Source organism: Brienomyrus brachyistius, chromosome 23 (genome assembly GCF_023856365.1).
Source record: "Brienomyrus brachyistius isolate T26 chromosome 23, BBRACH_0.4, whole genome shotgun sequence".
Classification (NCBI taxonomy): domain Eukaryota; kingdom Metazoa; phylum Chordata; class Actinopteri; order Osteoglossiformes; family Mormyridae; genus Brienomyrus; species Brienomyrus brachyistius.
This window is the reverse complement of record NC_064555.1, coordinates 14,248,807-14,260,550: the sequence shown is the minus strand read 5'-3', so window position 1 is coordinate 14,260,550 and position 11,744 is coordinate 14,248,807. Positions and strand designations below refer to the sequence as shown.

At 42.4% G+C, this 11,744-nt stretch overlaps 1 protein-coding gene across 4 annotated transcripts; it reads right to left on the bottom strand.

The window, feature by feature from the left end:
* Positions 1-442: 442 nt before the first annotated feature.
* LOC125719393 (retinol dehydrogenase 12-like) lies at positions 443-6,307 on the bottom strand. Of its 4 annotated transcripts, XM_048994107.1 has the most exons (7): positions 6,034-6,307; positions 5,489-5,623; positions 3,770-3,961; positions 3,173-3,334; positions 2,811-2,930; positions 1,760-1,964; positions 443-1,025 (listed from the first exon to the last, which is right to left on the bottom strand). In XM_048994107.1, exons 1-7 carry the CDS (start codon positions 6,173-6,175, stop codon positions 920-922), a joined length of 1,062 nt encoding a protein of 353 aa, XP_048850064.1. In that variant the 5' UTR covers positions 6,176-6,307; the 3' UTR covers positions 443-919. The 4 variants fall into 4 exon arrangements, with proteins under 4 accessions (XP_048850064.1, XP_048850067.1, XP_048850066.1 ...); XM_048994110.1 differs by lacking the exons at positions 5,489-5,623; positions 6,034-6,307 and adding an exon at positions 4,247-4,420; XM_048994109.1 differs by lacking the exons at positions 5,489-5,623; positions 6,034-6,307 and adding an exon at positions 4,122-4,240.
* Positions 6,308-11,744: the final 5,437 nt, after the last annotated feature.

Below are 11,744 nucleotides of genomic sequence, written 5' to 3'. Positions count from 1 at the left end.
CGGAGACTCGAACCCGGGTCCCAGAGGTGTGAGGCAGCAGTGCTATATATATATATATATATATATATATATATATATATATATATATATATATATCCCTAAATAAAATGCTAAATCATCTGATACTTTTGCCCAAAACAGATTTTTGTTTTGCCTATTTATAGAATATATTTTTTGTGTATAATTTTTTTCTTTATATTCTTACCAGAAAGATTTTGGGTTAAGTACCTCACAGAGCCAGCAGCAGAATTGTGTGAAAAATATTTAAATAGCTGCTTCCAGAATGAAAAAACATATATATCTGCAAGAAGGAACACGCCTTTTTTATCACTGTAAGAAAGATCAGAGCGTGGCAGATATGGAGGCTGGGATGCTGAATATGTGAGTTTGAAACAAAACACACATTGTACTTCCTGGATTATGGTTTTATTTTTATGTCACACAGAAGAATGTTTTTAAACGCAAAGCTGAGACTCTAAAGTCTATGACCTCAATCAAAGCATGTAGGAAAACAGATGGCATGCACAGATAAAACCACAGATTGAAGGCATCATCGTGCCCCATACTTAGGCTGAGCCAGACTGCCCTGGCACCCTGCAAATGGTGGTTTGTTTCTCTGTGTCATTGGTCCACAGGTGCACGTTTTGCTAGGTGAACTTTGCATGCTATTTTAGCGAAGTCTCCCACGGTATAGATACAGTATATATAACACAGAAGGTTACTGGAAATGTGCTTATTAGTTTGTGACCAGCTGTGATAAACCAACAAGTTTGAACGATTTCAATATAAAAGCTAGTCCATCGGGGTGCTAAGAAATTACTTGAGACTGATGCGCAGGAAGAGTAGCGACGTCTGACTGATGAAGAAGTCGATGGGTGCCCCCTGCAGGTTGGGAGGACAGACGAGATCCTGGGGGTGGTCACTTGTCCTTCGCGTACCCTACAAGTTGGGTACTCAGCTCCCAGAGTTTCAGAGCTACGAGGTCATCCTTTCCTTCAGGGGCTGGCTCCTTTACCGTACAGTCACTGAGGAGTGGGAAAGGAGAGTGCTTAATAAACAACCACAACAACACTATATATGCAGTTATATAAATTAAATTCATCCACCTTTAGTCAGCACATCTACACAAAAAAGGGTCTTTATGACACTGTAATAATTCAGTGTTGTAATTTGTCCCAAAAGTGGCAGAGTATTGATAAGAAAAGCATAGTACTGTTCTGCCAGGTTGACATTTTCTAACATCCATCCATTTCCCAAACTGCTTATCCTGCTGAGTCACAGGGGGTCTGGAGCCTATCTTGGAAGCAATGGGCATGAGGCAGGGAACAACCCAGGATGGAGGGCCAGCCCATCGCAGGGCACACTCACACACCATCCACTCACACACCTACAGGCAATTTAGCAACTCCAATTAGCCTCAGCATGTTTTTGGACTGTGGGGGGAAACTGGAGTACCCGGAGGAAACTCCACGACGACATGAGGAGAACATGCAAACTCCACACACATGTGACCCAGGCGGAGACTTGAACCCGGGTCTCAGAGGTGTGAGGCAACAGTGCTAACCACTGCACCACCATGCCACCCCCCATTTTCTAACAAACAGTATCAAATCTGGGACAATGATGATATCGTCTATGCTGATTGATGTATTTCTAGAATGGTATATGGCTAATTATTGCATCTATGCCCGATGTCCTCATAATGAATCTTCTGCCAACTGACTATTATCCCAATATGAAAAGAGCTACCGTACTGTACCTAAAATAACAGCCCGACTTTTTCTCCAGGTCTTCGGCCACGGCGCAGTAGATGGAGGTCTGGGCGCCCTCTCTGGGGGTCTTCAGCAGGATCACGGCTGGGAGGTACAGCAAGCAGTACAGCAGGGGGTGCCTGCTCCCCATGTGACGACCCAGCTCCGTGCGAATCACACCGGGGTGCAGGGAGAACGATGACACGCCACTCCCTGGGGGAGGGCACAGGGAACAGAGTGTGTTCTGGAAATATTCTCAATTTGTCAAACATGGCTGGGTACCATCGTTGTACCCAGAACACCAATTTGTCAAAAAAAAACTGGTCGTTAGTTAATGTCCTAGACCAGTGGTTCTCAACCTGTGGGTTGTGACCCGCCCGGGAAGTTCCTGTCAAATACTGGGCACAAGACTTTCTGCATGTGCTTTAACATTTTTCAAACCTGTTTTTGATGCCACTTGGCAGATAACATTGTTTGCAATCTGTTATCATATTTTATTATCAGGGTCCCCCCTCCCCCCCCCTCCCCCCCCCCGGAACCACTGTCCTATACAAAAAACAGCAGGTAGCAGGAATGCCCACATAACAGCAATGCCCTTCAGGAGATGCCTCAAGATCCACCTCTTCCAGGAACTCCTCAACTAGCCTGATCCCGCTCTACATTTCCTGAACATTCTTACTGGTCATTGGATAGTTATCTTATTAGGTTCTTGCTTTGTTTGGAAGATGCTGTGTAGCTTCTGCTCCAAAACTGCTTACACGTGTACCTGGGCATACATTGGAAGGTCAGCCTAGCTGCACTTACGCCTAGTCAACTCCTCAACGGCACAGATGTTTGTGACTTGCTATTTGCTTCACTTGTACATTGCTTAGGACAAAATCGTCTCCTAAACAATAAATGTAAATATCAGTGCTGAGACGGTACCAGAATGGAATGTTGCAGAAATTTCCTTAAATACTTATTACGAAGATGTCAATCTTATTGATTGACAATGTGGGTATTTTATAGAAAGTATTACGAGACACACAGAGTTCACCCCAGAGACTACGAGGGCTTGACCTTTAACCCTGTGGGCCAACTCCTTGGCGAAGAGGATGTTGGCCAACTTGCTCTGTCTGTAGCTGGTCAAGGGGTTGTATGGTGTCTCATTGAAGTTAAGGTCCTCAAAGTGGATTTTCCCTGTGGCAAGAGACACCAGATAAATATATGGGTAACAACAACGACAACAATTGTAATTTATATAGCACCTTTCATCAAACCAAGGACACTTCACAGAGGAAACAAATACCGGTATGTTCGACACCCGGGTATGTTCAGAAAGCAGAGGGTGTAGCCATGTAGGAAAGGGAACAAAACATCTCCAGGTGTCGGGGATTAAACAGGAACTGCAGATGCCTTCGGATTCTGCCTCCCATCCTTACCGCCTTTGTGGGTCATGCTGCTCACAGTAATGACACGACTGGGTACGCAGCATTCCAGCCTTTCCAGGAGCAGCGTGGTCAGCAGGAAATGACCTAAGTGATTGACTGCAAATTGTGTCTCATATCCATCCACTGTTAGAGACTTGGGGCACATCATCACTCCTGTGTCAGAGAGGAGGATGTGAGATTGAGTGAACCGCAGACTGGTATCCTGTCCTGGGTTATCCCTGTGCTTTACTGGGATGGACCACAGGCTCCCCATAGCCCTGTACTGGATAAGCAAGTATGGAAGATGGATGGACATTAATGGTTTCTTGCCTTTTAGTTATTCGCCAATATATAGTTGTCACATACTGATTATGATTATTTAGATTACTGCATAGTCTCAAGTTGCTCAACCAATTACATTTTATTTATTTAGCTTACATTTTTATTCAAAGTGACGTACAACTGAGAAGGCAGGTTCAGACCTTGCTCAGGGGCCCAATGGTGACATCAATAAGTCAACACTGGGATTTAAACCAGCAACCTTCTGATCACAGGTCTTGTCTCATAAGCCACTAACCCACACTTACGCCACCAGTCCAGCTCGCTCACCGGCATTGTTGATGAGGATGTCAAGCCGCTCCTCACTGCAGATGTAGCTCTTGGCAAACTGGCGCACAGAGGAGAGTGACGCCAGGTCCAAATGCCGCACCACCACATTCCTGTTCCCAGTAGACTGCCGGATCTCATCCGCTGCTCTCTCTGCTCGACTCAGGTCCCGGCAAGCCATTATCACGCGAGCCCCTGGAACAATCCGACAACTCAAATTTAAGAACGGCGTGCATGAATTTTTGAGCAGTTACATTCCGGATTCATCCTGCTTTTATCTCACCATATTACACATATCGAATCTTGTCTTTCTGAAATCAAACCGTGGATGAGCAAAAATGATCTAATACTTAACAGTGATAAGACGGAATTAATTGTCATTGGGACAAAATCCACACTCAATAAAATTAGCCCAGTTATCTGCAAATTGGACCACACCACCATCTCCTCCTCTCCTCTGATCTGCTACCTTGGCGTTACCTTTGACCCAACCCTCTCATATGACAAATACATTCCACAGTAAGCACAGCTCACTTCCCTCTTCGCAACACCACCTGGTTTACGTCCTGCCTTTCTAACTCTCCCGCTGAGTTCCTCATTCACGCCTTTATCTCTAGCCGTCTTGACTACTGTAGCTCACTACTCACTGTCGCTCTCTCCAGAAACTCCAGAGAGTCTAGAACTCGGCTGTCCCCCTCCTCTCCCACACTCGCTCCTACCAGCACATCATGCCCATACATTGGATCTCCCTCCCTACTGCTATTTGTCCCTCGATCTCGGTCTCAGATTTCAAAACCAAGCTAATATTTTTATGTTTTCTTAAGCGTTTAACCTTCCTTTTCCATAATGTTTTGATGTTTTCGTTTTGTTTTCTTTACGTCAGCGTCTTTGAGATCTTGTAAAAGCTCTATATAAATAAAATGTATTATGATTATTATTATTACTAATTGCCCACACAAGGCACAATAATAACATTATTGCTATTGTTATTAAATCATGTTTATTTCAGAGCCATTACAATGGGATTCTGCGTTATTGTTCCCCTAACAATCTTCGCACACTTTCTGTTCATTTTTGTCTATTATTCATTGTTACTGGCTCTGTGTCATGAAGCAGGATTTCTGGCTGAGCTGGATAACTTGTCAGATTTTAGGTAGACTGGGCTAAATGTAAGAGAACAAAGTCCATTTAAACCAGGGCACCAAAAATCTGACAAGGTATCTGGCTCAGCAGCAAGTCTGACTTTGTGATACAGGTCCACCGTCTATTAATATTTTAATGGCTTTTTACTGTTTGAATGTGTGTATTCAGCTACTGTAAACTTACAGCTTCCTTTGGGATTAATAAAGTATCTATCTATTTATCTATATATATATCTATCAAGCAATACTATAAAAAAATCATCACTGTAAAAGGACAAGAGGTAAAAAAGTTGAAAGTTGAAAAACGAGTGATATAAGTAAAATATAGTAAAATAAGGTCATTCGTTAAGAGCCTGGAGCCCCAGCACAGGAAGCTCCCTGAACAGAGTGCCAGTCTGTCACTGGCCACACGCTACGGTCTGTTTCAAGATGCCAAATGACCTAAGGACATGTCTCTGCATTACGAGAGGCAAGCCACGCTACACAGGAAAAATACCACATACCTATAAAATTGGGGGTAAAATTTGAATCTGCAATATTTATGGTTCTGCCCCAGTAAAATATCGAATATGCCATCTACCTCTGCCTGCCAGGTCTCTTGCTGTTTCCTTGCCAATGCCTGTGTTGGCCCCAGTGATCAGTACGGTTTTCCCATGGAGAAGAGCCTTGCTGCGGCACACGCCACCGGCCAGCCAGTTCCTCAGCAGGACAACACCTGGATTTAAGCACAGAGGTGCAGGACTGCAGGTCTGGCCATTCTAGCAAATCCAATGTTAAGTCAAGCTTAGCGCTTCAGTATCTTCCTGCACACAGCAGCAAGTTAAGGCTGGACAGACGGCTCAGCCACAAAGGTGAATAAATCCCACCAGACACGTAGCCACGAAGCAAAAATATGAAGTGGAACAGTGAAATTTTTTACTAAAATAATCTATGTTGTTTCATATCCATTATTATTATTAGGATTTTTATTATTGATAACAATAATAAAAATATTTGTGTGGCATATATGTAACATTTTAGATTAGTGGCGTTATATAACTGGATAACTTGTTTGTTTAAATTATATGTTTTAGCGGTTTACTACGATCAAGTGAAGAAACAGAGGATCCATGTGATATAACCTACCGATAACTGCCAGAGCGGCAACGCCGTACATCTCAAGTTCGCTGGAGTTCACGCCTTCCCACATCCTGCGAGTACGCGGTTGATACAGACCGGCCTCTTTGTTAACTAGCCTTTCGACAGCGTTATGACCCTGTTTAGTCATCCACCTTGACAGCTATGATTAGGTCTAAGAAATGCAATAAGCTGGTTTAGCAGCCTTCCCCAGCTTACGCGCAGATTATGCCGAGTCATTTTTCATGAATATTGCGGTAGATCCCCATTTATATTGTGCAAAATTATTCATGAATGCATGCTAAATTGTAAGCCTAATTTTATGTTTTATTTGGAACGATATATACAAATACATATATATATATGTGTGTGTGTGTGTGTATGTGTGTGTGTGTAATATGCTATAAAATTATACAACTCATTTCGCGCTAGTTTTTGTTGACGAGTAGTGTGTAATATTTATGCCGTATGAGGCTTCACAGTTAAAGGTTTGTGTCATATTTTGGAATATAGCTTAGCTTTATAATGTAGGTAATTACACCGCAACCCAAAGTGCGGCCCTACAGCAGACAAATACAGACGCCGGGACGGCAGGGTACAGGTCTTCCTCTTTGGAGGGCCAACGTCTTCGCTTTGACCCTCCTCGTAGGTAGGGGGCAGTGTGACAATCCTTGGAGATTCATCATTCAGACCTTCATTTTTATGCGGTTGATCTTTGCTGAAGGGCACAAAAATGTGTAACGTTAGTAATATTTTTGGAAGCAATCAGTGTCTGCTCTTTTAGTGGTGGTATAATTTTGACTGCCGCATTGCATAGTGGGAATGAACGTTCTAACAAAACAGACTTTAATTGTATTCACTGACCTCCATCGTCAAATACGTAATTGCAACGGAAAATGGATAGATTGAAACCAACTGAGCTGGATAGCCTAAAATTTGTACAGTTGAATCTCACCCCTTATATATACTAGTCAACTTTTAAAACTGGTTCTGCATACCAAATCTGTAGTATTTAGCAACATTTAGTTTATTCAGGTATTTGGTTTCTTTGATTCACGATTTTTAGATTTTGACATATAGGAGTGGTCAAGGTAAGAAAGTGCAGGTTTAATTACTTATGCGGAAAAGTTAACAGGAAACTCCATATAGAAAATTTGACGGGTAGTATGTAAAATGAATAAACTGACTAATTTAATTATTTTCCTAGTTATATTTTCACATATCATGAGAATGTTACATAACAAAAACCTCAGCAGCATTGTATGATACTAGAAATAAATGTTAGTGTCTTGATTTTATATATGTATATATATATTTGTTTTGAAAATCATGTTTTTGTATACTATTGCACAATTCATAATACATTTAATAGAATTTTAAACAAAAATGACTATAGCTAATTAAAATAACCGTGGCATTTTTTAATGACGCAAGTAATTGCGCCGCCTCTTTTGAAAATCGCAACCAATTAGAAAGTGTTATATTAAAACGGAAATGACGCGTGTAGATGTCTCCACCAATACGAAAGAGGGAAAAACGTCTCCACCTCCGTGCTGTAATTTGTTTTCAGTTGTATGAGCTTACGTTGATTTTCGAAGAATTCCATTGAATTTATAAATGCATTGACTAGAAATATTCAACATAAGTTTTAAAGGTGAGTGTTATAGATAAACGTTTCGTGGATTATCCTAAGGTGGCGTAATTGAGTCAAGAAGTGCAAAACTCGTGCAACAAAAGTGTAATGCTAACGTCGCGCTACAATGAGGCATTCCATTTGGGTAGCAAGACGCTAACAGTTCTTTGCGCCTTACAGGAAGTGTGCGTTTGTTGTATGTGAACTCGCCATTAATACGCAGCCATAGAAAATATAACCGGTTTAAAAAGCAGTTTCTAAGCGAACAACAAAATACAGATAAATCTCTAAGATTGTTCCAAGACTAGGTATACATTTTGGTGTGTTAAGATTCATAATGCTTTAATTCGACAAATGCGTTGCATGCTTGTAGCAAATGTTTGTAGTTACATTCAGCGTTCAAGTAAGGACAATGCTCACGATTGTACTTAAATCCTGTAAGATCATCATAATGTTCCGAACATTTACATAGTAAATATTTTATTATAAAAAGCATGCACGGTTAATGTTGCTTTTTCACATTCCTACATTTTAGTATTAGGCAAAAGGCACATAAAAGGGCAGAATCACTGCTACGGTTTAAGCCTACCTGAAATATTTTGCAAACGAAACTGGTTCTGACGCATAGGAAGAATTCACATATTCAGTGCCTGCATAGTGTCATAAAATTCTAAAATGTCAGTGTTGCTTATTTGTTGCTGGTATGTCTCTTTTGCATTTTATAAATAGTATTTTCAATATCTATAGTTACTAATAGATATTCTTGCCATGTTTCACGGATTTCTCCTGTCCCATAGTCCAAATACATGCTGTTAAGTTGATTGGCATCTTGAAGTTGCCTGTAGTATATAGTTATATCAGTGTGTAAGTGTGTGTGCCCTGTGATGGACTGGCATCCTGTCCAGGGTGCACCCCCAGCCTTGTGCTGCCTGAGAGGCTCCAGCCCACCCTGTAGCCCTGACCAGGATAGTTGGGCGGTTGGGGGAATGGATGGTACACTGTACACAGTATATTCTCTTCAGTTAGTTCCATAAAGCTTGAAACATTCTTCGCACAGGATAAATGTACTAATGAGGAATGGTAAATACAGTAACAATTGTCAATCATATAGTAATTTTAAAAAGAGAACTTTTCACAATAACATGCATATTTCCAACATTGATAATAACTTGGTGGTTTTCCTGATAAATGCTTTCATTTACTACACAAATATTAAACATGATATATTACCAAAAAACCTATGGGCACACCTACCAGTTTAGCTGTATTAAGATGTGGCCATTTATCGAACACCTAGCTTAGCCTAGTTTACTTTTTGACATCTGTATGTTTGTGACGTGCTATCTGCCTTGCTTGAGCATCACTTTGGACAAAAGTGTCTGTAAGATAAAAGTGAATGTAAAATGCACAGATCTGTGGTGGCAGATTGTGTCGGTGTGTGACTCAGTGGACTAGGATTTTGTGCATCTGAGTAGAAGGTCGTCGATTTAAATCTGTGTTTCGGCAGAGTGATGTCACTGTCGGGCCCCTGAGCTCCAGGCCTCGGCTGATCCTGATTTTCTCAATTGTGTATCGCTTTGGGTAAAAGCGGCTGCTGAATAAATGAACATATTTAGTTCGAAAAGAGTTTCCATTGGTGACTTTTGCCAGCAGAATGGCGGACTCTGACCTGTTCATGGAGTGCGAGGAGGAGGAGCTGGAGCCGTGGCAGCAGGTGAACGACGATGTGGATGATGAAGAAATGAACTTTGAGGAGAGCAGCGCGGATGTGGGTGAGTGGTCACATGATCCACACACCCGACAGTGTGCACTTTAGGTTTCCCATGCTGCCTTTTAAAAATGCCTGGGTACCTGGAATACTCCCGAGATTTGTGCAAGATGTGGCATGCCTAGCCGTTTAGCTCACCTGAGTTTCCTGTCCACCTCCCCATGCCTTTTTTTATAGCACCTCCTGCTGGTGATGTGGCAGCCCCGTCTGCCGTCGTCTCGGCCCCTGAGGTGCCCGCCAATACCTCGTCCTCCATTGAAGGGATAAAGTCTTTTCTCACGTTGCTTCCCAGCAATGCAAGTCAGTGAGATTTTTCTCTGTATTTGTGTTTTCAGCCGCTGACGTTCTGTCAAACTGATTGTGGAGAAAAGTTTAGTTTTACACTGTGTCTAATCTGATCAGGATGCTGAGCAAAGTAGGCGTTCAATAGGGGACAGAATATGGGAGAGAGTCTCAACAAACAGAAGAATCATTGAATGCTGATCTACTGTCCATCCATTAAACAGGAGTTAAAACTTTGAGTGTCAAGCTGACTGTAATTACTCGGGTTCTTAAATTGTGGACGTGACCTCTGACCTTTTTCTGACATCCCCCCCACTGCTTCTTCTTCAGCTCCTGTCTCACTGACCTGCTCCATAGTAGCCCCATCCAGTGCATCTTCGCTGGTGTCCCCCGTAGTCCCACAGGTCCCCTCAGGCCAGAAGCTGATCCTGACACGGGGCCCCGGAATGTTGGGGTCACTAACCGTGTCCCAGGTGCTCCAGCCTCTGCAGGTGGTCTCCGGAGAAGGCGGCACCATCGGACCTGCCCATTTCATCTCTACACAGGTATGCTCACCTGTCCCGGAACTGCTGGAGAGCTGTTCTAATGTCGTGATGTTTCAGAGATTCCTGTTAGCTGCAGTGATCTGGGGCTTTATAGTATACTGAACATTTTTTAACCCCTTTACTGCCACTCTCCTGCAGTGTTTGGGAGTAATTTCTTAAATCTTTGAGACTTTTTGTTTTGAGCCATAACTGAGTATTCACAGAGTGTTCATTTGGCACTTTCGGGACTGTTCGGGCAGTGAGAATGCGCCGAATATTTTGCCATCGGGCACAGCATGTACCAGCTGGGCTGCAAACTGCAGTTCTGTTCTTTCTTTCTTTTAATGGGTCTTTGCATCAAAATGGTGTTGAATCCGTAGCTCTTTTTGTTCACAAGTCCATTTGTATCCCAGAGCCTCACTACAGCAAGATTTCATTTATAAATGTGTGGGAATTGTTCCAGAATGCAGTAAATATGAAGTTACTCAGTGCCGTCGAGGGAAATTAGCCCCTTTCATGTGTGTAGGTTCCACACAGGGGTTAGATGGAGTGTGTCAGTGTGTATAGAGCTCCACTTATAATATTACTTATGCTGTGTTCCATTTGAACTGGAACGCCCCTGAAGTTGGAATTCTGGGAAATCGTCATGCACACAATACTGTCCAACTGCGATATGTGGGCATGTTGCTACAGTGTTTGTGTATGCGAAGTACCACATAATGCATTGTTATCAACTGATATTGTTAAGTTAACCAGGCCAGAACTGGGGCCTGTTTCGGAAAGCAGGATTTCTTGCTTAACCGGATAACTTGTCAGATTTAAGATAGTTTAGGCTAAGTTTAAGTTGACAAGATAAAGGCCATTTAAACTGGGGTACCTTAAATCCAGCAAGTTATCTGATTTAAGAAACAAATCCTGCTTCTTGAAGCAAGTCCCTGGTATTGCTAAATGGCTTTCCGACTTGATGTACTGGAATGCAGTTAGCTCAGTTGTGACATCATTCCCAGCTCCGACTTCTGGCCTCTGAGGTAAACTGAACTATTGTTCGTATGGATAGCTGCTTTTGCATGCAAGTAGCAAGGACCGTATCATGTACTTTTCTGTCCGACTGGACATTGCGCAAGATCAAATGCATTTCCACGTTGGTCTTGAGTACTAATATATCAATCGCGTTAGAACAGTTTGGCGGTGTGATATCACGTGTTGTAGCATGACTTTATTCGTCATGTACTGTACGATACGTTGTTTTCGGTTCATTACGCACAGTGCATTTATCGACTCAAGCGGAACCTAAATATTGAGGTAGATGTTCCACATGTAAAAGGTGTTAATCGTGACTGAGTTGGTTATGACTAATACTGGTTACATTGTCATATTTGGCAGCTTGGGAACATTTTAGTTCCATGGGTGATGATTTGAATGGGGGCGGTGGACTGTGCCTGATTTCCTCTTGTTGCTTGTAGCTGATTGTGCCCCCCCCAGAAGCCCCTCCTTGTACTGGCCCACTCCCTAG